Consider the following 26,280-nt stretch of genomic DNA (forward strand, 5'->3'; position numbering starts at 1 on the left):
GTGTTTTCATCACACTTCCTGCCCAGTCTACAGTAAGTTCTCAATAAATATTTGTTGAATGAATAAAGAAGGACTCACTATATTTTCTCTAAAGCATTCTTTCTTTCTTTCTTTTTCTTTCTTTCTTTCTTTCTTTCTTTCTTTCTTTCTTTCTTTCTTTCTTTCTTTCTTTCTTTCTTTCTTTCTCTCTCTCTCTCTCTCTCTCTCTTTCTTTCTTTCTTTCTTTCTTTCTTTCTTTCTTTCTTTCTTTCTTTCTTTCTTTCTTTCTTCCTTTCTTCCTTTCTTTCTTTCTTTCTTCTTTCTTTCATTGGTGCTGAAGCCCTGCCCTCACAAAGCTTACATTCTGGTTGTGTTGGGACAACAGACAATAATCAAATAAGTATGTATGCAGTGTGTCAAGTGCTGATATGTGCCATAAAGAAATATAAGGCATAGAAGGGGTATGGGGGAGAGAGGGAAAATGTTATTTTGTACAGGTGGTTATGGATGGCCGTGCTGAGTTCTGCAAGCACAGGGAACATGTACTCAGTTAGGAGTGTGCTTAGCACGTTAGAGAAAAAAACAAGGAAACCAATGTAGCTGTACCAGAAGGGGAATTAAGAAATGAAGGCAGAAAGGTGAGTGAGCCGTGATTGGGCAGATCATGCAAGGCTATGGCCATTTTAATAAAAGAACTTTGGCTTTTACTCTCTCAGAGTCAAGTCCAGGGCAACATCTATGGGAGAGGAATAACAGCAGGGAACGCAAAAGAGGAGTAAGAGGCTTTTGGCAAATGTGAAGGATTCTGATAGAGTCATTTTTACAATACTATTAACTATTAAGGATGTTTATGAGACTCGAGAGAAACAGGCCCTATTACCACAAATATGATTTAAATTGTCAATAAGGATATATATTTTTATGTATTTTCAGAATTATGATAAGATGATGGCAAAATACAACAACTTGAAAGGTAAGTGTAATACTGGCATCAGGACAGACATATATAGACCAATGGAACAGAATAGTCAAAATATAAACTTTCATGCATATGGTCAACTGATTTTTGACAAGGATGCCAAGGCCATTCATTGGGCAAAGGAAAGTCTTTCCGACAAATGGTGCTTGGAAACCTGGATGTCCACCTGCAAAAAAATGAAGTTGGATGCTTCTCTTACACCATATAGAAAAATTAACTCAGAAAAGATCAAATAGCTAAACTTAAGCACTAAAACCATAGAACTCTTAGAAGAAAACATAGGAAAAACATCTTCACTGCATTGGATTTGGCAACAATGTCTGGGATATGGCACCAAAGGCACAGGTAAGAAAAGAAAAAATAGATAAATTGAACTCCAACAAAATTTAAAATTTTTGTGCATCAAAGGACACCATCAAGAGAGTGAAATGACAACTCCTAAAATATTTGCAAATCATAGATCTGTAAAGGATTAATATCCAGAATAAAAGAAGATCTCCTACAACTCAACAGTAACAACAACAACAAAAAATCCCCAAGGACCCAATTCAAAAATGGGCAAAGGACTTGAATAGACATTTCTACAAAGATATACAAATGACCAATAAGCACATGAGAAGATACTCTACCTCATTAGTCATTAGGGAAATGCAAATCAAAGCCACAGTGATATATCGCTTCACACCCGCTAGGATGGCTATTCTCAAAAACTAAACTCTAAAGCAAAGAATGGAAAATAGTAAGTGTTGGCAAGGATGTGGAGGAATTATAACCCTGGTGTGTGGCTGCTGCTGAGACCGCGAGATGGTGCAGCCAGCCACTGTGGAAACAGTATGGCAGCTCCTCAAAAAGCTAAACATAGAATTATCATATGATCCAGTGATTCCACTTATATATATTATGTAGATCCAAAAGAATTAAAACCAGGGTCTTGAATGGATATTTGTACACCAATGTTTATAGCAGCCAAAAGGTGGAAATAATCCAAATGTCCATCATCAGATAAATGGATAAACAAAATGTGGCATACAATGGAATATTATTCAGTCATTGAAGGGAATAAAATTCTAGTACGTTATAACATGGATAAACCTTGAAGCCCATTTGCTAAGAGAAATAAGACACAAAAGGACACATATTGTGAGATTCCACTTATATGAGGTACCTAGCATAGGCAAATTCATGGAGACAGAAAGAATTGTGGCTGCCAGGGGCTGAGGTGGGAGGAACTGGGAGTTAGTGCTTAGGATCACAGAGCTTAGGTTGCAGATGATGCAAAAATTCTGGAAATGGACAGTGGTGATGGTTGCATAACATTGTGAATGTACTTAATGCCATGGAATTGTACACTTTTATGTTACATATATTTTACCACAATAAAAAAGTTTATGCAAATTGTGCCTGCATCTAACAGAGTAGGAAAATAAAACAGATGTAACCAGTTTATTGAGCAAGGTAGACTCAGCATGTGTAAGCAGAAAGTAACTTTACTCTCTCTCCTATTACTCATTTCAATTGTCTTCTCTGCTCCTGTTCTTTAAATGCCTTTGGATGGCATTTTATCAGGTCCCAAAGGCTTTCCGGTCACTTTCAATTAATATAAAGTCTTAAACGTTGTAATACTGAAACGGTAAAACTCATGGAAAACTCACCTGTCCACCCTCCAAAACAGAGCCTACTGCAGGCCTGGAGAACTTCAGGGGGTAGGTGTGGAGGGGACAATAAATTTAGCTTCTCCCATTCCCTAAATCTACTACCTTTAGATGCTGCTCTGGGCCGCTCTGGAATTTCAAGCAAAAATTTTCCCTGATTGGTAAAGTTGTCATCTGATGTTGGCACCCTCTGATTGTAGCAGATTTTAAGCACTGTCATTTTCTCGTCTAGGGTGATTTGTGGGTTCTTTTGAGGACCGGAGCTCACGGAGATCTTTCTCTCACAAGTCCCTTGACAGGGGCAATGCCTTTGCCAGCTGGCTGCTTGCATTTCCCTCTAGGACGCTGCTTAGGGCCCCCAGACCCTGTGGGCAGTCTTCTCCAGTAGGGGCCCCTGAGAGTCTAGCATCTGTTCCCCTGGAAATGTATGCATCCTTGTCCCACCAAATTCTGAATGTGGACTGCGGTGGAGAACTGGCTAGCCCCAGTCTCTCCCCTCTGGTGCACACTGGGTGGAAGGAAGTTGAGAAAAGTCAGGGCCCCTTGACAACTCTGAAAATTCCAAGGAAGTGCTAATGAGTGCTCTCCTCAGTCTCCTAAGAAATTGCCTTCAGTAGTTTGAAGTTGAGAATGAGCTACTATCTGCAGAACTGGTTTTCCAGTATCTCTGTGCATCTTCCTGCATGGGCTGTGCAGCCCTGTCCTTTAGATTGGGGGAGTTCTTCAGTTGTATTGTGGGGCCCCACCCAAGGCATCAGGGGACCCCTTTTACTATCCCCTTACACCGGAGCATTAAATCATTCCTGTCCCTGTATTCCAAGCAAGTCCTTTATAAAGTACAAGGGGGTGGTGAGGGGGGATGGAGACAGGTTTTATCTGTCATTCTTATTCCTTTTTTTGTTTGCTTTATTTTTGTTTGTGAAAATTAAACCTTAAAATGAGTCCAGATTTCTTCCTACAAACTTGGATTGAATGGAGTATATAAATATCTTATAGAGTACCTCAGTGAAGGATGATTACTATACTTAATATTTCTCTTGACATTCTTGCATGGGATCACTGATAACCCTGAGCCTTGTGCATCAGGCACAGGTCACCTGAGAGGGAAATTTGACCCTTACTCAATCGAGTAAACTTCCAAGGACTGGGATGCATGCTTCCCCACTCTCTCTAACCTTGGTCCCTGGTAGGAAACCCTTACAGAAAAATCTTGCCAAATATATCTGCACCTTTTCCTGCCTTATGAAACATCTTTGGGATGCCTGGGTGGCTCAGTTGGTTAAGCGTCTGCCTTTGGCTCAGGTCATGATCCCAGGGTCCAGGGATCGAGTCCCACATTAGGCTCTTTGCTCAGTGGAGAGCCTGCTTCTCCCTCTGCCCCTCCCTCTGCTCATGCGCTCTCTCCTCTCTCTGACAAATAAATTAAATCTTAAAATAAAATAAAGAAAAAAATGACTTAGTGAATGTAATTGAATTTTAAAAAAAAAGAGAGAGAGAGAATCTGGCATGTCTTTGGTTCTGAACGTCAATTGTCCTAGTGCATATAGTTCTTTGGATGGTAGGAATCAGCTTAATGTATGAACTGTGTACCTGTCCACACTCCCCTTCTCCAAAATGCATACATTTGTTTAAAAATGAAATCTCACTTACAACCTCGCTCTAAAAGCAGAGTGTGAGTGACCAAGCAGTTAGGAAATAGTGAACACTCAATTTCTTAAAAGAACTGGTTTGTGAAGTATGTATGATTTATATGATTTATATATAATCAGGGTAAATCAGAATTAATCAATGAAGGGACGCCTAGGTGGCTCATTCAGTTAAGCATCTGCCTTTGGCTCAGGTCATGATCCCAGAGTCCTGGGATCCAGTTCCATATCAGGCTCCTCACTCGGCAGGGAGACTGCTTCTCCCTCTGCTTCTGTCTGCCGCTCCCCCTTCTCATGCTCTCTCTCTCTGACAAATAAATAAAATCTTAAAAAAAAAAGAATTAATCAATGAAGATATCACTCGTCTGAGGTGAAACAAGCCTTCGCAGCTGATGAATGTGGCAGGGCACAGGAAGGACATGATACCAGCTAACTGTTACTGTTAAGAATCTTGGCCATGCTTACCAGACATTTTCAGGATAAAAAGATGATATGAGAGCAGGTGAATAGATGATAGATAGATAGATGATAGATAGATAGATAGATGATAGATAGATAGATAGATAGATAGATAGATAGATAGATAGATAATAGATGATATAGATATAGATAGATATCCACACCAATATCCATTGTAGTGAAATTTTTATACTCTTGGGACAAAAAGAACCTTTATAAGCTTCCTGAGTGTGTGTGTATGTGGGGGGGGGAGGTAGATAAAAACAGGTCATGTACAAAGGATCAGGGATAGAATAGCTTATGATTATCAGCAGAAGCTGTTTCAAAAAGACTTCTTATAACAACACGAGAAGTGAAAAGACAATGGAATAATATCTTCAGAATATTAAACAAAAGTGATTTCCAACCTAGAAGTATAAACCCAACCAAATGGCAATCAAATGCAAGAGAAGATTAAGAATATTTTCAAACATGCAGGGTATATCAAAAACTTACTTTCCGGGCGCTATTTCTGGATGTAAGCCACCAAAATGAGGGAATCACCCATGGGAAAGAAAGACATAGGATATAAAAGCGAGAATAAGGGAATTCCCAAAATGATGGCAAAGGGGGATAGCAGTACAACAGCTGGGCATTGATACACAGATGGCATCTGTCCAGGCTGCAGGAACGTGACCCAAGAGACAGGAGTGATATCAGGATGCCTTCCTTTGTATCATCTTTTTATACTAGCTCAGGGAAACAATTTCACCTATTTTTAATAGATTTTTTTAACATTTATTTATTTTTTAGTAATCTGTACATCAGATACGGGGCTCAAACCCATGACCTGGAGATCAAGGGTCACATGCTCTTCCAACTGAGCCAGCAAGGTGCTCCATTAAGACAGTTTTAGATTTACAGAAAAACAGAATATAGTGCAGACAGTTCCCATATAATACCTTCTCACCCAGTTTCTCTTCTTATTAACATCTTACCTGAGTTTGGTTTATTACAACACATGAACCAGTATTGATACTTTGTTATTAATTTAAAGCCCACAGTTAATCAGATTGCCTTAGTTTTTACCTAATGTCTTTTTCTGTTCCAGGATCCCAACCAGGATACCACATTACACTGAGTAATCAAATCTCCTTTGGTTTCTCTTGGCTGTGATAGTTTCTCAGACATTCTTCATTTCTCATGACGGTGTTTTCTTTTTAATTTTTATTATTGAAGTATAGTTGACATACAGTGTTATATTAGTTTCAGGTGTACATCATGGTTACTGGACAATTCTATACATTACTCAGTGCTCACCTTGATAAGTATAGGATCATCTTTCACCATCCTACATCATTACAACATCATTGACTATATTCCCTGTTCTGTATTCAACTAATGACATCTTGAAGAATTTCCTTCTCAATCAAAAACTACCCCTTCCCCATCCCTGCCTCACTTTATTATTTTAATTGAAGGTCAGTGGATAAAGGAAGAAGACATTTTTTTATTCCCTCCAACCTCTAAAAATTTCTTTTTTGGGGAACAGAAATGACTAATGCTGAAATACACTTTCATCTTTAGAAGTATATTTGGAATGAATGTCAACTTGACTCTCCACAGCATCTTAAGGAAGGCAAATGGTTTGAGGTGGGAGGAGATATAGGGGAAAGAAAGTAATGCCCAGTTTCCTTCCCTGGCCTTTACCCATTCTACTTCCCTCCCCGGGGGTGCACACACACACTCGCACACACACTCACACAGTTTGTGGGGAAAGGAAGCTCAATGCCCTCCTTATGAGGGAAGGAGAGGTTACAGAGATATTATGATGCAATGAGGACCATATGAAAGACACTGGTAACATTATGAGGTCAGGATTTTTACTGAAATGCTTCCCTATATGAAATGCATTAGACTAAGCCAGGGTTCCTCTCTGCTAAGGTCCTAGTGGCAACTCTGACTCCTACCCACAATATGAGATTTTAAGATCAAAGGAATGCAACCTCGGACAAAACCTGAGACAGCAGGGAAGCACTGTAACAACTGGAAGGATTTTCAAGTTGACAAATTTGTGCTCTTTCTTTCTGCACAAAAATAAGAGATTCCCTATATCCCTATGGATATCAGGGAGGAAAAGCATTTAAGCATTGAACTTCAAATTAGCAATTTCAGGACAGCCTTGAAGGAGTTTGAAAAATTGGTTGAACATGCAGCGGCCCAGAAAAGAGACGAAAGAGCAGGCCTGTTTATCCAAAAAGAAGGTAAGATCAACAATCAGGGGCAGTCAAGTTGGGTCTGTTGATGAGAACCGTAAAATGTTTTAAGCCATCAAAGAGAAGCAACACAGCTTAATAGCCAAGCCATCAAATGTCGGGCCTGAGTTCTGACTCTGTCTCTAAAGAGCTAAGTGGTCCTGGGGAAATTTTGTCCACTTCTCTGAACCTTAGTTGGCTTAAATGTAAAATTAAGAAGTTGGATGAAGTGACCTCAAAGAGCTCTCCCATGGGATCTGCATCCGATAGCTTGCTGGTTGACCTGGGACTCTCAGGAGTACATAGTGACCATCAGCAAGCCATGGAAACCACCCTGCCCTCTCTTTACTTAAGGGTATGGTGAGACCTTAAAGAGTTTCATAAGCAGGGCAAAGTGTTCTTTTTCTGAAACTTTGCTTCACTGTCTCGGCCTCTCCTCATGTCTCTAGGCGGGAATGATTTTGAGCATGCCAAGGTAAGGGGAATGAGGTAGGCAGTGGTCTGCCAAGAATATTAACAGCAGAAAAACCGACACAGAATGGAAAGTACACCACCATGGCCAGGGCTCAAGGGGGCAGTTTCAGGGCATTGTGGATGGCATTGAGGACAGCAGTGACAGATGAGGCTTACCAGCCCAGTAAAAGACTAACCGAACAAAGCCTGCTATTACGAGGAAAAGATCAGAGCCCATAAAACTGTGCAGGTGTGGGCATGGCCAGCCTCTTAATGTGCTGGGCTGTACAGCCACAAATGAGTGAAATTGTTGACTTTGGATGGTCAAACACAAGCTGGTATTATCTGAATAGTGGTTAAGAATTTATAAATCACTTTGAAAAAAAGAATTTACAAGTCACCTTAATAAATATCATTTAATTGATTCTCTTGACAGTTCTGATAGCAAATATTACTATTATTGTTATTACCCCCCATCCTATTTGTTAAAGGATGGCCGGTACAGGAAAATCATCTGCCCCAGTCACTCAACCTCTATGTGTTAGAGCTAAGACTCAGAGCTTCGAGATGGACTTTTTAGAGGAGTGTGAACTTGGCTGGGCTCTCTAAACCACTAGACAGAACTTTTATCTTTCCCCAGTCAGCCTGTTTACCTGTCTCTGCAATTGATTTTCCAAACCTTTACTACTTTTGTTGAATACTCTCTGGATCTCAGCATCTCTCAGCCAAGTTTCCGGCATCATAAGGAAAAGCAAGACCAAAAGACAAGAATTCCCTCAAAATCCCTTTCTTCCACTTCTGGGTTTCCCCAAAGTAGCTCCTGTCATTTCGTCCATCCGTCCTCCTGTCCAAGGCTATCACTTTGCTGCAACAACTTCAAAATGTCCTTTCCACTGGCTTTGTCCTCTCAAACTAAAAATATACCCAAACGTCCTGACCTTGACTTTCTCTTCCCTGTAAGCTACCACCGTATGCTTCCTTTGCTTCTCCACTAAATTTCCCCACAGCGTCACCACTTAATTTTCAATATACTCAATCTGACTTCTCTCATCACTTTGCTGAAAATGCTCCTACCGAAGTATCCCAGCACCTAATAAGGCTGCCAAATTCAATCGCTTTCATTTTCCAGCTTACTTGGCTCTTTCACTGCATTAGCTCACTCCTCTACTTCCAGAAACTGTCTCCTTCTGTGTCTCTCATCACACCTCTCTCCTCTTATTTTTTTCTCTTTCTCATTCTTTCTTTGCCTCTTTTTTTTTTTTTTTTTTGAGCTCTGCCCATGTTCTCTCCGTCTTAAAGCACAGATGCCATCCACTTAGTCTCTTAAACTAGATATCTTGCTATAACTGTTGACTGTTTCATGGAATCTTACTCTTGGGTAGCCGTTCAATATAATCGTCTTCTTGCCAAGAGTTATTCCTTTAAAAAATTTTTTAAACTGCCACATCCCTGGCTTATTAACTCAGCTCTAAAGTACATATATGTGACCTTGGCATATAGGGCTATTCCCAGCCATGCCTCAATCTACCTTTCCAGTCTCAGCTCCTGAACTTCCCTCCAGAACTTTCTGTCCTAATATGAACACAGCATTTCTAAGCACCTCATAATACTTGTAATGACTCTGATTTTGCATGTATTATTCCCCCCAATGTAGAGTGCCTTTCCTCCCTTTTTTTGTCCCCGTAAACTTTGCTCATCTTTTAAGACCAAATCAAATGTCACATTTCTGTAAAAATTTTCCCCAACCAAAGCCATCCTTAGCACCATTAATGCACTTTCTTGCCATCTCGAGGATTTCCCTTGACCTGCAGAAATCGATATAGACGTGTGTGTTACTGTCCCTTCTCTTTACAGCACTTGAATCGTGAGTGCTTTGAAGGCTTTTTAACCCTAGGGCTAGCCCAGTTTTGTGTCCAGGAAGTGCTCCTTAAATGTGTGCTAAGCAGGGGCGCCTGGGTGGCTCAGCAGGTTAAGCTGCCGACTCTTAATCTCAGCTCAGGTCTTGATCTCAGGGTCATGAATTCAAGCTGGGCACGGAGTCTACTTAGAAAAAAAAATGTGTGCTAAGCAAACAAGTTAATCTTGCTTTCGCTTCAAGCTTGCAGTCACAAAGCCACATTGAAAAATGTCCTTCCTCTATAGTATATATGTATATATGTGTATGTATATGTATATATGTATCGATACAGAAAGAATATATTTTAATATATAGTAATATATATTTTATAGAATATTATACTATAATATACTACAGCATAATGTAGAGTAGACATATTATGTATCTATTATATATGTAGTATAGATTTAATAAGAAGTAATTCCTGCTAAATTTCCTTCTCTGACAGAGGGACTGATCTGAAAGACTGAGAAGGAGAAATACAATCTTAACTTTTCAGACTGTTAATACTGGTATGCTTTCATAATCATTCATAAATACTGGAAAATATGGTCTACTTCTCACTATAGGCAGGAAGCTAAGAACCAGAGAGAATGTTTTTCATGTAACAGTGTCTACCTCAAAAATGATGTCAAGGAATTCATCTGTGCAATATTGCTCTTTAATCTTCTTGTCAATGACCTGATAGAATTAAAATCACCCCAGGAAAGAAAAGTTTCATCATCCTCATCTAGCCGCACTTACAATGAGACACATTTACATGGAGACACATTATACTCACAGTCGTGTGAATTTAAAGCAGCTAGTCTATTTGGATATCTCATAGGAATTTTAAATTTAATATGACCAAGAGAAAATGCTTTATTTTCCCCAAGAATCATGGTCCTTCCTCAGTTGCCCCTGTTTTGGTAAATAGCACCAGAATCTGCTGAGTTTTAAAACCAGAAACCTGAGTGTCATTAAAGAATAGAATTTCTCAACTTTGGCACTACTGACATTTGGGGCTGGATGATTCTTTGTTCTGTGTATGTGGATGTGGGGTGGGGGAGGGGCTATCCTGTGCATCGTTGGATGGTTAGCAGCATCTCTGGCCTCTATCTACTAGATGCCATAGCACCCCCATCCCTAATTCTAACAATCAAAATTGTCTGTAGGTGACGTTGCCAATGTCCCTGTGGGAGACGGAGGGCAAAACCTCCCCTGGATGAGAATCACTGCTCTGGAATCCTGCCTGTCCTTCACTCATCACTCCTGCCCCCCAACAGCTTCCAATCCATTACACGTCTTTGCCATTCTACTTCCAACTATACCTCACCATCTCCAGTGCTACCTGTCAGTGCCTATGTCCCTTAGCATCCAATCAAAGACATTTTCAAGAATGAAAGGGGTTGTTATTAATAAGTAAGTTGAGAAAATCGGCTGCCTCCCTCTGGCCAATCCTCCACTATCTGAAATCCGGACTAATGCGCTAGCCTTTCGCTGGGTTTATAGCTGTCACTCTTACCTCCTCCCAGCAGCCAGTATGCTTTGAGAAAAGGTTAAGGCAATACCTTACCAGCATGCTGGGAATAAAATACAAACTGCTAACTCCAGCCTGACCCTCCTTCTTGATAATCTCACCTGACAACGCTTTCCCTGGCCTCAATATACTCCATACCCACTGATCTTCCCAGAACATGCCAAATTCTGTCCAGCCTCAGAGTCTTTGTGTTTGTTGGCCTCTGCCTAAAATGTTCTTGTATAGCTTTACACATGGCTGAATCTTTTTTGCTTATTGGGTCTCAGCTTAATTTTTTTACCCATGTCTTTAGAGAGACTTTCCTGAGGTCCATCGCTGCCCATCACCATTGATAGATAATTTTATCACAGCGCCCTATTGGTTTCCTTCCTAGTACTTAGCTCACTCTATACCTTTGTACTTTATACCCTTATATGTTTACTTTGCTACTAAAGGTATGACATACAGGTGAGCCTCTAGAACATGCTAATCTTAAGTGTATAGCAGAGTAAACATGGACATTGTAAACATACCTACAGCTACCAGCCAGATCCAGACAAAGAACATTTCTAGCACCCCAGAGAGTCCCCTTATACACAGATAACCACTCATCCAATGTCTATCTCCAGTAATTAGTCTTGCCTGTCACAATCTGTAAATATTTTATTTGTTTACTTGTTGATTTTATGTCTCTCCCACTAGAACGTAAACACCCTGAGGAAGGGAACTTGTTTATTTAGTTTTAAGCTCAGTGTCTAGCTCAGTTCTCACACATAACAAATTCACAATGCATTTTTGTGTCTAACTCCTTGTCTTTAGACTCAATAGTAGCTCCCAAGTGAATCATCAAATTTGGCAAAGTCAATATTCAAGCATGGTGTGTGTGTGTGTGTGTGTGTGTGTGTGTGTGTGTGTGCGTTCACATGCTGTCAAGGAACTGATCAAGAATTGCTCTTTGCTCCTGTCTCCCTTCTATCTGAGATGAGCTCTTAGCAGACACTCCTGATTGGTAAAACTTTCACAATAGGAAAGAAGTAATCCACTTTCTTTTTTTTTAATTTTTTATTGTTATGTTAATCACCATACATTACATCATTAGTTTTTGATGTAGTGTTCCATGATTCATTGTTTGTGCATAACACCCAGTGCTCCACGCAGAATGTGCCCTCTTTAATACCCATCACCAGGCTAACCCAACCCCCCACCCTCCTCCCCTCTAGAACGCTCAGTTTGTTTTTCAGAGTCCATCTTCTCTCATGGTTCATCTCCCTCCCCCCCCCCCCCCCCCCCCCGCCAACTTACTCCCCTTCAGTAATCCACTTTCTTATCTTTGTATTCCTGAACAAAACTCCTAAAACAGTTGAAACGTAAGCTGTGGAGGAAGAACTAAAGACCAAAATATTTTCTTCTAAGTAATATTTTAGTCAAGGGCCGAGTTATTTTTCTAATGTAAAGAGAACCTTAAAATGCAGCATAATCTGGTTTTAATAGGTTGAAATGCGGAAATAGATTAGAAAATAGGAAAAGGAGCTTGGCAGTTACCTTGGAGTTTGGTAACAGTGTTCTTGCACTTTGTTACAATGCAGATATAATCGATTATGACAAGTTTTATGTGGCCGTGCAGGAACTCTTTGGTCCAGAAGTGAAGAATCAAGATGTGAAACGCTTTTACAGGAAACTCTGCAACAACCCCGATGCATCCATAGACTGGTGTGAGGTAGTCACTTTTCATGTTTATCATAAGAAATCCAAGTATTATTTCTTCTCATTCAGAATAAATAATTTAATCCAAGTGTGATTTCGCCTGAGATCATGATCCTCAGGGCTATGAGATCGAACCCTGTGTTGGGCTCCGCACTGGGTGTGGAGACTGCTTAAGATTCTCTCCCTCCCTCTCCCTCTGCCTCTCCCCTGCTCAAAAAAAATCAGTAGATATAGTAGACAAAAAGAAAAGCAAAGAGTGAAAGGATTTGACTATCACTTTTAACAAGCTAGTAGATAGTATAAATAGAACTTTGAACAAGATATAAGAAAGACACTTCTTCTCAACTATATATAGGACCATCACAAAGCTGTGCATGTATAAAACTAAAAAGGACATTTCAATAAACTCCAATATAATAAAATTAGAAATCAATAATAAAAGATAATCCAAGTCCCCAAGAACTGACCAAATAAAAAAAAGAATTAATTTTGGGAAAAAATTGCAAACAAAATGCCTATTAAGCCCTTGAAGAATACGTAATTCCTGCATTGTATACATTTTTGTACAACTTAGGAAAAGCTGAAAAGCTATTCAACTCATTTTATGAGGCTGAAATAACATGAACTGAACAAAGATAAAATGTCAGGGAATGATAGGCTAATATTACTCACAAATGTAGATGCTGAAATCCTAAATAAAATTTTAACAAGTTGAATCCAGCAGTGCATTAAAAACCATATCTGAGTAGAACTCATCCCGGAAGAGTAAGGGCAATTTAATATTAGAAAGTCCAGTAATGTATTTCATTCAACATGTTAGGGGAGGAAAAATAATATGATAATCTTAATTAGAAGTTAGCACACTGAGGCCCATGGCCAAACTGAACAGCCACTTGTTTTGCGAACACGGTTTATTGGAACATGGAACATTCGCCCATCTGTACGTCTGTGGCTGTGTCAGCACGCCAAGAACGGAATCGAGTATTGTGACAGAGACAGAATGCTCTGCAAGCCGACAGTATTTACTACCTGGCCCTTTTCAGGAAAAGTTTGCTGACTCCTGATCTTAAAATACCATGATAATAAAAAAGATATTTGATAGAAATCCAGTAGCCATTCCTGTTTTTAAGAAGAAAGAAAAAACTTTAGCAGAATAAGAATGATGGACAATTCCCTGAACTTGGTAAAAGGTGGTGTTCATTTTCTGTAGCTGCTGTAAAAAAAAATCACAAATTTAGCAACTTTCCTCTCAGCTTTATTGACATATAAAATTGTGTAAGGTTAAGGTGTACAATGTATTCATTTGTACATTTCTATACGTCAAAATGGCCACCTCCATAGGGTTAGCCGTCATGTCACATGATTACTGTTTCTTCCTTGTGGGGAGAACATTAAAGATCTACTCTGTTGGCAACTTTGAGTATATTATGCAGCATTCTTAACTATAATCGCCATGCTGTGCATTAGATCCCCAGGACGCATCCATCTTATAATTGGAAGTTTGAACTCTGAACAACATATTCCCTTTTCCCTGATAACCACCATTCTAGTCTCTGTTTCTATGGGTTCAGCTTCTTTTGATTCCTCATATAAGTGATATTATGTCTTTCTGCATCTGACTTATGTTACTTAGCATAATGCCCTCAAGGTCCACCCATGTTTTTGCAAATGGCAAGATTTCTTTCTTTCTAAACTTAGCAACTTCAAGAAACACACATTTATTATCTCACCGTTTCCATGGATCAGGATTCTGGGCACAGCTTAACTGGCTCCTGCTCAAGGTCTCACAGGGCTACAATCAAGGTATTATCATTTGGACACCCAACCAATGTAGAATCTGTTTCCGAGCTCATTCCAGTCATTGGCTGAATGCATTTCCTTGTCGTATGACTAAGAGACTCAGCTTTTTATTGGCTGGAAGCTGGAGACAGGAAGGTGTCCTCATGTCTGCAGTTCTTTGCCATATGATGCACTATATAGGCAGTTCACAGCTCTGCTTCTTCAAGGCTTTCTCCACAGTCCCTGAAGACAGTCTTGTATAATGTAACATAGTCATGGGAGAAACAATCCAGCACATTTGCCTTATTCCTTTGGTTAGAAGCAAGTCACAGGTTCTAGGCATTCTCAAGGGATGTAGGTTCCACAAATGTGTGACTAGTTGTGTGTGTGGGAGGAGGGGAGTTACTTTAGGACGTGCTCACCATAGGGACTTCTAGAAACCTCTTTAATCAAGGGTCATATTTAACAGTAAAATACTAGAAACATTCCCATTAAAGTTAAAAGCAAGAAAAGGATGCCTATTATCTTCATTACTTTTCAACACTTTACTGGAAATTCTAAGTAATGCAAAGACAAAAAATAATAAGGAAGCGATATGTAGTAAAAGCATAATAAAAATGTAAAAAAAGTAACTAAAAAATGCAAATTATCATTATTTGGGTAGATTGTGTAGTTGTCTACCAAGAACATATAATAGAATCACATGGCAAACTATTAGAATTAAGGGAGTTCAGGAGAATTCAAAGAAGAGAAACATGCCAGAATCAATAACTTTCACAAACATAAGCAGTAACTCTCTCTTGGACATTCGCACATATAACTAACAGGAAAAACAAAACAAAACAAAACAAGGTTTCCATTCAGAATAACAACAAATAGCAAAAAATGCCATGGGATAAATCTATTAAGGAATGTATAAGACTATGACACTTTACTGAAGGAGTAAGAGAAGATCTGGAAAATAATTAAGGGACTCAATTTGCAAAGATCCCAACTATCCCCAGTAATTTGTTAATATTTATAAACTTAATAGAATTCCAATAAAACAGACTTTTGGAATTAATGCAGCTAGGCTAATAGATATCCCAACACAACAGTAATTGAATTTTAATACATTCCATGTCAATTTAATAATTCTTATAAATATTTTCGGTTGCTTGTAGAAATTGAAAAACATTCTCACAAACTTCTGGTGGGTACTAACAAGCCCAGGATACCTATGGATTAGCATGAAGATTCTACTGTGGAGCATATTTTTAAAGCTTGTACTTTTTTGCAAGAAATGAAAAATAAGAATATGATTTTCACTTAGATATTTGCTTGATTATGACATCAAAAGCAAAAATATGAAAGCACCACATATATAAAAATATATAATCTAAATGGAAGTGGAAAGGGATCAGCAGAGAACAAGGTTCATATATCAGACAATGAATCATGAATGCCATGCTTACTTCTTTTTCTTTCTCTCCCTTCCTTCCTTCTTTCCTTTCTTTCTTTCCTCTTTCTTTGTTTCCTTCTTTGTTTCTTTGTTTCTTTCTTTCTTTCTTTCTTTTTCTTTCTTTCTTTCTTCTTTCTCTCTCTCTCTTTCTTTCTTTCTTTCTTTCTTTCTTTCTTTCTTTCTTTCTTCTTTCTTTCTTCTTTCTCTCTCTCTCTTTCTTTCTTTCTTTCTTTCTTTCTTTCTTTCTTTCTTCCTTTCTCTCTTTCTTTCTTTCAGCCTATTTGGTAGAGCTTGCCTTTATAGCTTTATATTCAATGGTCAATTTTCCAATATGTCTTGGGTTTTCAGCTGCAGATTTCTGAGATTTGCAGTGTGGTTACCTGAATTTCTATACAGTGGTAACCTGTTTTTCTGGAACTATCATGAGTTAATGTTTGTGTTGCTAAAATTAGAGTGAATGTTAGTCATTTTGTCAGAATACACTACATAAAACTTCACAGTAACTGCTGGATATTACCAAAGGTAGAACACCTGGGCAAAGGTTGGGCCAGGATCTGGATATGCCCCCTGCTTAGATGGTACAGGTAAAACCAGACAGCTGTATTAATAAGATAGTCAAAGAATGACTGAGAAATGTTGGATTTATCCTCAGGGAAAGTACAACAACGCAAAATCTCAAAGAAGCGTTGCTAGAAAAGACCATCATCCGAGACTGAACCCTTAGAAACTCTAGACCCGCACTGTCCAAAACACTTGCCCCTGGCCACATGGGGCTGTTGAGGACTGGAAATGTAACTAGTCTCAACTGATATATGCCATAATTATAAATACACACTGGATTTCAAAGATGTAATATATGAAAACAGTATAAAATAGCTCACTAGCAACTTTTTATATTGGTTACATGTTGAAATTATATTTTAGACATAGCAGGTTCAAAATATATTATTAAAATTGATTCACTCTTGGGATGCCTGGGTGACTCAGTCAGTTAAGCCTCTGTCTTCGGCTCAGGTCATGATCCCAGGGTCCTGGGATCGAGCCCCACATTGGGCTCCCTGCTCAGCGGGAAGCCTGCTTTTCCCTCTGCCTGCCGCTCCCCCTGCTTGTGCTCTCTCTCTTTCTCTCACAAATAAATAAATAAAATCTTTTTAATAAAGAAAATTAAACTAGTTCACTCTTTTTACATTTTAATGTGACTACTAAAAAAATTAAAGTTATATATGTGGCTCTCATTATGTTTTTATTGGACAGAAGAGAAAAATGTCAAAATAGACATAGAAGGAATTTGTCCTGATCAGCAAAGACAGGTTTTTGCTGACAAACAACTCAAAGATGGACAGACCACAACCCATAGAAAGAGTTCAACTTCGTTTCAGAAAGAATAAGAAGACATTTGGCCTTGTTCTCTAAGAGCACAAACATAAGAAAGAAAAGTTTTATATAGTGTGTTTAGATATCAGAAGCTCAAAGAAAATGATACAATTAGCCCCCATGATCAGGAGTGTTCATTCTGAAGAATGTGATTTCAAATTATTTACTGTCAACTAGTTTTACAGGTAAGTCAAATGTGCAAAATGTCCCTTTTTATTTGGGCAAAAGTATAAACAGAGGCCCATATATCAAATATGTAAATGTTTTTAAATTATAAATTCAGCTAATTATTAAATCAAGTATATTCTATCCTCCAATTTTAACAAATATGCCTTAGTAATGCCCTGGGAGTCCAAGTTAGAATTTAAAATTCTCATACCTTGTAGTTTCACGCTGAAACATGGAGACAAGGGGAGAGCTAGCCCCGGCCCATGCCCCTTCTTTTTGTACTGGCTCCATCCTACATCATGAGGAACCATGCACACACAACACGGACAGAACACCCTAGTCCCTGTGTCTAAGCTCTTTCTCCATGAACACTCGGCCTTGGCCACCCCTCAATCCAAGGGGTGCACCGACCAGTAGTGTGTGGTGTATCCTCATGAGGATGTACCTGGATGAGAGGCTTCAGGGGCTAGAAGGGGGCTTGGAGCCCCTTAGGCAGGGAATTCTGGGGTCCCAAGATAATGGCCCCTTAGCCTCCTGAACTAGAGTGGGACCATGGAAAGGCCTAGAGTGGGATCCTCTGAAGCTGAGCTGACCAACAGTAGCCACTAGCCACAAGTGCTAGTTACGTTCAAATTAAATTAACAGTTCAACTCCTCAACTCAAATAGGACTACATTTCTAAGGCTCAATATCCAATGAGGCTAGTGACTATCATATCGGATAGAACAGATTATAGAAGATTCTTGTCTTTGCAAACAGTTCAACTGGACAGTGCTGCTCTACAAGCATAGGTCCCAGGGCATGGATCTGAAAGCAAGACTACAAGTGCAAAGGTCGCTGTTTTGTCTTTTTAACTCACTTATTGAATAAAATAGAAGACAAATATATATGATATCATATATATATATATATACCAACAAGAGCCCTTAACCACCCAAAGATTAAAAGAGTTTAAGAAATCAGATGAACAATAAGACAGTAATTTTGTAGGAATACAGAAATGGCTTTTTCCTAAATGTTGTAAGTGTACAAAATATACATATTTTTTCAAGGATCTGGGCTCAATCACACTGTGTAAATCCTTTGGATATTGTCCCATCTACTGATAACTTGAATTCTCTGTCACTAAACTTGGAGTAGCAATAATTTTGAGAATCACATATCCTCATTGTTCTCAAATTTTTAATGACTATTTTTCACATGCTCAGTGGTTCATGTGCTTGAATTTCTAATGCAATATTTTTGGATCACTAAAAATATGAAAATGAGTGTATAACAAGTGATTCATGTCAACATCAAATAATTTATGCATTTCAAGAAATAACAGAAGTCTGTTGATATTATATTACACACTTGGATTCAGAAAACTAATGCTTAAAAAATGTCCCATGGTGCCAACAAATGAGACACGGTCAATCCACTTACCTGGAGTTCTACACCATTAACTGAGAATTTGGTCTCTGTGTATTTTATAGGGCTCTCTGTTTTGAAGAGAGAGAATTATGTCACAAATGTTTTGTTGTAAGTCAACAGGACACTTCTTCGTCCTTGAAATAAATGGATGAAGGAATGAGTAAAGATGATCCAGATTGTTTCATTGTGTGGGTGAGGAAATAGAGCCCCGTTCTTTTCCACATCTACTCCCTCTTTCTCCTTCTCCTTCCCTTTCCAGTTAGAACATCATAATTATATTACATTACATATATTACATTACATAATTATATTACATTACATAAATATATTACATATATTACATTACATTACATATATTACATAATATTACATATTATATTACATTACATTATATAATTACATAATTATATACATTTGATTTTTTTTTTCAGACACCTCCTATGTTCTCATCTAATCTCCACAACAGCCCCCGCCCCCACCATGTAGATTGTGGAGGGGAATGTTTTGCAATAATAAGGATGAGGGAAATGAAACACAGAAAGGATAATTGACTTACCGAAAGCCACAGAGAAAATTGGTTTTGGTCCTGGAGCTGAGACTTTCTCCTTCTCTCTGCAGGAATTCCATATGACATTATTCTGTTATATCACTTGTGTTCCTCATAAACCACACGCAAGTTTAATAGAAACACTTGTGAGCAGCCTCTGCACACTGTATGTACATGAAGAAAAACGAGGTTTGAGAAAATATTGCAGGAAGCTTCTCCTTCTATTGTTCCGTCATTTTCCTCACAAACTATCTGTGCCAGTGCTCCTAAGAGGCATTTCTATTCCAAGCGGTGTGACCTAACCTTTCTAGGCTTCAGATCCATCATCTGTAAAATGGAAATTCAGCGCTGGGAGACTAACTTTGTTTCAGTGCGGATTACCATTTCTTTTTTATCAGCCAATGTTAACCTTATCAGGTAAGAAGAACTCGGTTTATTCTTTTAAAGTCAGGCATGAATGTACAAAACTGATTCTCTCTTTTTTTAAAGATTTTATTTATTTATTTGAGAGAGAGAGAGCTAGCACGAGCGGGGTGGGGGAGGGGCAGAGGGAGAGGGAGAAGAGACTCCCTGCTGAGCAAGGAACCTGATGTGGGACTCGATCCCAAGACCCAGAGATCATGGTCTGAGCCTGACTGAGCCACCCAGGCGCCCCAAAACTGATTCTGAATATAAATCTCTTACAGCAATGCTGTAAATAGGTACACTTTCTTTTTCTAGGTTTCTGATTCAAATGCACTTGGAAAAATGGACATTTACAGAATAATGAAACCTTATAACACAACTAAAACATCACCTAGACCTGCCTTTTTAATTTATAAGGAGAAAAATTAGATGTAAAGAGATCCAAGGAAATGTGATGGTATTAAATTTATAAAACTAGTCAGTGGTAATTCTGATACAGATACAATCCACTTTCCCTACAATACAACTTTATTCTACATTTCCAGTGGGCAATTCATAAACACATTTTTTTCTAGGAGCATACTCAAATTAATTTTTAAAAGGAAGCATGTAACACCATATGGGATGCCTATGACTGTGTTCACCCCAAAGTGATTTTAAGTGAATTATTATAAATCTAAAACTGTATCTGCTAACTTCAAAAGTATTTTTTTGAAGATTTTATTTATTCATTTGAGACAGAGAGAGACAGAGAGAAAGAAAGACCATGAGCAGGGAGGAAAGGCAGAGGGAGAGGGAAAAGCAGGCTCCCCGCTGAGCAGGGAGCCCGATGCGGGACTTGATCCCAAGACCCAGAGATCATGACCTGAGCCAGAGGCAGACACTTAGCTGATTGAGCCACCCAGGTTCCCCCCAAAATATTTTTAAAATGCTCCAGGGTAAGTTAAAAAATAGGTTGAATACAGGTTTTTATTTTCTTCTGTCTGCTTTTTATTTTCTTTGAATGTTCTAAATGTTCCTTATGTAATCAGGGGGAAAAAAGTGTAGTTAAATAAATCACTTAAAGCATAGAGCAAGTCCTTTAAATAACATTGTTAAAGAAAATTAATACTCTAATGCATTATTAATACTAGTTATAAAGTATTCTGGACATGTCACATGCACAATGACTCATCTGAAATTTAAATTGTTGAAAGAGAAATTTAAGATCCTTGAGGCTATAGTTCACCATAGGAAAGATGTTTTCTGCTTTTTAGAAACATTGCTCCATTGAAACATTTCCTTTCAAAATGTAAAGCTTTAGCTGTATCTTCTGGAGTTTATCTGGTAAAAAGGCTCTTAAATTTTTCCTCAGGAAATTGTAGTTTTTAGCATCCTTTGGAAATTATTTATGGTAAGCAGTGTAATATTGTCTTATTACAAGTCAGAATAGCAAAATTTGTCATTTCCATAAGAGCAGATGTCCTAAAGGATGGCAAGTACCTATAGATGTGACTACAAATTACATATAGGACAGACTGCATGGATGATATGCTGTTTGGACAGGGAGCAGAGGTACCCAGTGGACTGCTTTGAACTAGCAAAGAGGACACCTGAGCTCTGCTTCCGTACTGTTTCTTATAAAACTGAGAATTATATTTACTCTAATGTTGACATCGATTGCCTTCCTACTTGGTACTTAGAGCCATCTAGGTACTTTCTTATCTTCCTAATTATTAAGTAATCTAATTATGATTTCCTCATTTGATTCTGACACCAAGGCATAAGGTTGGGGTAATTATTTTTTACAGATGGGAAAACTCAGGCACAGAGAAATTAAGGAATGGGCCTGAGGTCATTTGACTAGTAGGCATAGAATCTGGCTTTGGACCCAATCGCTAGTCGAAAGCACCAATATGGCTTCTCAAAGGACAGTCTCCCACATCTGTTCTCAGACATTTAACAGATATGCCATCACTGTGCCTGTAAGAATTACCCCAAAATTGCAAATTGAGTTAAATAACTATCTGTCAACTGCTTTTTTAAAATATAGGTATTATAGACACATAGAACGTTATTTCAAATTAGGTGACAACACATACGGTGTGCAGTTCTCCGACCCTGAGAAACACTGGAATTCATTAGCCCAGAAATAATCATCATTAACATCATCATTTCACATTATTATCCAAAAATTATTATCTCCCACTATTGTATGGAGTTAAATTGGTTGCAAGTGTTGGCCATGTTTTTGTTGTATTTTGCACAAGTAATGTAAATCATACTGAACTGCATTTTTAAAATGAGGGCATGGGACGCCTGGGTGGCTCAGATGGTTAAGCGACTGCCTTTGGCTCGGGTCATGATCCCAGGGTCCTGGGATAGAGCCCTGTGTTGGGCTCCCTGCTCAGTGGGGAGCCTGCTTCTGCCTCTCCTCCTGCTCCCCCTGCTTGTGCTCTCTCACTCTCTCTGTTGAATAAATAAATAAAATCTTTAAAAAAATAAATTAAAAAAATAAAAAAATAAAAATGAGGGTATGATAGGCAGAATTCTTTTTTTTAAGACTTTATTTATTTATTCGACAGAGAGAGAAACAGTGAGAGAGGGAACACAAGCAGAGGGAGTGGGAGAGGGAGAAGCAGGCTTCCCGCGGAGCAGGGAGCCCTATGGGGGGCTCAATCCCAGGTCCCTGGGATCATGACCTGAGCCGAAGGCAGACACTTAATGACTGAGCCACCCAGGCGTCCCTGATAGGCAGAATTCTAAAGGTGCCACCTCGGAGACTCCCATGCCCTGGTTATTCAATCGCACACTAATTTAGGTGCTGCTACAAAGGAATTTTGCAGATGCAATTAATGTTACTAATCAGCTGAATTAAAGTAGGGAGATTATCCTGGATTATCTTCGTTGGCCAGTGTGATGTTTGAAGGGCCACTGCTGGTGTAAGACAGAGGGCCATGTCCTGGGACTGAAGAGTGGCCTCTGGTCAGAGCCAGCAGGGAAACGGGACCTCAGGGCAACAACCTGAATGAGCTTAGAACAGATTCTTCCCCAAGTCTTCAATAAAGAACACGTCTCTGCTGACATCTGGATTTTAGCCCATCGAGACTCATGTTGGCCTTCCATGGAACTGTGAGCTAATACATGGGTGTTGTTTTAAGTCACTATGTTTGTGGTCCTTTGTTTCAGTAGTAACAGAGGACTAACATAGAGGGGAAAGCGTCAGAGTTCAAGAAGATAAGAAGAATTCAAATTCAACAGTAGTGGGAGGAGTTACAACACTTGGAACAGGAAACTTAAGACAGAAGGGCAAGAAAGGGACTAAGGATTATTTTCCATAATTGCCTTTGGCAAGTTTGTTGTATTTTTGATTTGAAGATGTGCAAGATTTTTTTTTTAAGTAGGCTCTATGCCCAACATGGGGCTTGAACTCACAACCCCAAGATCAAGAGTCATATGCTCTACCGACTGAGCTAGCCAGGGCCCCCTAAAGATGTGCAAGATTTGAACACGACAGAAAGAAGTCAGAAGAAAGTGAGAGAGATAGAGGAGATAATGAGGGGGAAAGGTGACAAGCTCTGAGGATAGCATCAAGGGGATGGGACGCAGAGAACAGGTGGAGAGATTAGGAAAGGAGAAACATATCTTCCTTTGCAAGGGATGGAAGGAAGAAAAGGTGTGTCCAGACCCAGGTTGGTTTTGGAACTAGGGTGGCAAGAAATGCCGAGGCGGCGCTCGTCTGGTGGCTTGCCCTGTCATCTGAAGCGCGAGGTGAGGTCAGCTGTTGAGAGTGACAAGGAGGTGGGCGCATGTGTAAGACAGGAGTGCAGCAGGTTTGACTCTACTGCTGTGCGCCATGAAGGTGATCGCCTAGGGAAGCATGGGTGACAGCTGGGGGCACCGAAGCCCCAGGAGGGTGGAGCACTTGAATGATTGGGGGCCCCTCCAATGGACGATTTTCTCTGAGGTTGATCAGCCACAGCAGCGTGGGTGCAAGGCACACAGGCAGTCATGTTACCCCGCAGTGGGGAGTAAGGGGGTTCTTGCCAGGCCAGTGCAGCACTGGGAAGGAAGGACCATTGTGGGGACATGTGACTGAGGCGACACACCCCTGATTCTGAACTGGATTAAGAAAGGACACGCAGGCTGCAGGCACCTGATGGATTAGGAGGACAAGGAGCTGCGTGCATTTCCCTCCCTGTTCTGTTTGGCTAGGGCAGTCCTATGAACTTCTCCCGGTGACCCTTTCCCACACCATCCACTTACTGTAGCATCTGCCTGATTGGTCTTTTTTATGAGGAGAACCAGTTCCATCCCCAAGTGGACTGACAGTTTTAAAGTACTATCCACAAAGAGAAGTCGGTTTTCTCATGAGTGGTTGTCTTTTCCTTCTCTTCCAAGCAGCCTTCTTAATCTAGGCTTTCTAATGATAGTTATAGCTAATATTTGTCTTAAACAATTCTTATGTACCAGACACAGTGCAAAATGCTTTACACACATCACCTCATTTAGACATCAGTTAAAAAAAAGAACCTTGTCCTTTTATTTATTCTACTAATGAGGAAATTGAGACATAAGGGGGTGAAGGTGTTTATCCAAGTTCTGAATGCCAAGTAGTTGTAGAGCTGGAACTCAAACACTGGGCTGTCTGATTCCACAGCACATGCTCTTTGCCAGAGGGCCATATCATGGGTTTAAATGACACAGTGCTAAGGGGCAGACCAGGGGCACCTGGGTGGCTCAGCTGGTTCAGTGTCCAACTCTTGATCTCAGCTTGGGTCTTGATCTCAGGGTCGTGAGTTCAGCCCCGCATTGGGCTCCAGGGAGCCTACTTAAAAAAATGAATAAATAATAAGTTGCAGACCAATACATGACTGCTAAATGGATATTGCATCCATAAGTGAGGATGAAGAAACCACAATGACACAAGATTCCTGTCCATTCCAACATAGGTCTACTGGAAACTGGCTTCTTTCTCTTTTCTCAATCCTTCCCAGGGCACTAGATGCTAAATCCACAGGTTGTATACACATGGAAAATGAGCAGTGATTTCTGAAAAGATAAAAAATGATTGGGGCTCTTATTGGATACTGATTTTGCTGGTGGGAAGAAGGGAAAACACAAGAGAGAATGCGTAGATGATCTTGACTTTCCCACAATGAAATCTAATTGTAGGAAATGATTAGGGCAGTCATTGTGCATTGGGAGGTCTGGACGTGGGGGAAAGTAAAGGAGGAAGTAGCACCATTTGTGAAGCAGCTGATGAAGGAACATAGGTTAAGATAAGTTGCTAAACTGTTAACTAGCATCAAAATAAACAAATGTGGTTTAAAAAAGCTAATAGATGGCTGGTTTTGATTATTTTCAAAGGACTTAGTCTCTAGATCTTTTATACCAAAAGTGTGGTCCCTCATGAGGAGCTTATTAGAAATACAGACTCTCTGGCCCCATCCCAGACCAACTAAATCAGAATCTGTACTTTAAAGGGATTCCCAGTGGTTTGTACATACACTAATGCTTCAGACCTTCTCCACAGTTCATTCGTTCATTCACTGACAAGCACTAACCAGTCTCAACTGTATTAGAAATAATTGTGTCATTAATTTATGAGAATTTTACTTCTGCTTATCTATAAGACAATTGAAGAACAGCTATCTTATTTTTCAAATTCCTTGGAATTACAGAAATTGACACTTTTTTCACAAAGAATGCTTTTCCTCCTTGGGATTCTTTCATAGTAATTTATTTTCATGCAATGTCTAGAGAGTAGCATTTGGGACAGTTAAATAGAGAAACTGTACCATCTTTAAAATGCCAAAAGTCCCCTTAGTAGGGATGAAAAAACTTGCCCAGAAAGATTTATGGAAAATGGGTAAGAATGGCCATTTGAGAATGGCCAAATTCAATGTCAAGGTTCTCAGTGGGGACCCCGTCTGATGACGGCTAATTTGATTTCCAAACAAATGTTAGCTCTTGAAAGAACTATCAGTCTGAGCAAAGATACCAGCCTGGTACACCAATTCATCCATCAGAAAGAAGAATCAGCAACTGTGCAAAAATCATGTGCCATCAGCATGTGATGTGTTGAACATAATTAACTGCCTTCTCTTGCTATGGGCAATACCCTGGCCTTTAGAAAGCAAGGTGTTGACCATTCATCCAAATTAAACTTTAAATTCAACCAACATCAAATATGTTACTTTATAGCCAATTCTGAGATATTTTACATGTTTGTGTGTGTTGTTTGGCATTTTAGATCTTTGGATACTTCTCCTCTGAAGAAGATTCTCTTGCTTCCCAGATGGATGAAGAAAATTTGGTTTTCCTCGTTTCCAGAAAACAGCGAGTTGTAATTTCAGGTGATATTTTTAATTTCCTTTCTAAATTAATACGGGCTTTAACATTTTCTCAAAAATATTTTTGGGACTAAAACAGAAATTATACCTGCACTTGAGTTTGAAATATGATCATTGCTCTGAAGGACACTAAATAAGGAATATGAGGGGGAAACAATTCATGTTTTTCTGGAAAGGTTCAGCTCTCGAATTAAAGCTCTGTACAATGGCATCTCAGTGCTGCATGTCCAAGCACCAAATGAAATCACATTTATTTAAAAATTTTCTTAAAATGAAATTTTCAAGTTTTTAGTAAGTAGAACTCCTTCCCATTCTTCC

At 39.3% G+C, this 26,280-nt stretch overlaps 1 protein-coding gene across 6 annotated transcripts in view; it reads left to right on the forward strand.

The window, feature by feature from the left end:
- The first annotated feature begins 6,624 nt into the window (after nucleotides 1-6,624).
- The window catches only part of WDR64 (WD repeat domain 64), a 153,832-nt gene continuing 134,176 nt past the window's right edge, over nucleotides 6,625-26,280 (forward strand). For 4 of the 6 annotated variants that reach the window (XR_003523036.2, XM_027611248.2, XM_027611249.2 and 1 more), the window contains exons 1-3: nucleotides 6,625-6,958; nucleotides 12,384-12,514; nucleotides 25,863-25,965. Coding sequence is in view for 5 of the 6 variants with exons in the window: in XM_027611248.2 (XP_027467049.2) it covers nucleotides 6,814-6,958; nucleotides 12,384-12,514; nucleotides 25,863-25,965 (379 nt within the window). In the remaining variant the exon portion in view is untranslated. Of the gene's footprint in view, nucleotides 6,959-9,747; nucleotides 9,812-12,383; nucleotides 12,515-25,862; nucleotides 25,966-26,280 lie in introns of all 6 variants that reach the window. The other 2 variants (XM_027611252.2, XM_027611251.2) reach the window with 2 other exon arrangements.

This window comes from Zalophus californianus, chromosome 10 (assembly GCF_009762305.2).
Source record: "Zalophus californianus isolate mZalCal1 chromosome 10, mZalCal1.pri.v2, whole genome shotgun sequence".
NCBI classification, from domain to species: domain Eukaryota; kingdom Metazoa; phylum Chordata; class Mammalia; order Carnivora; family Otariidae; genus Zalophus; species Zalophus californianus.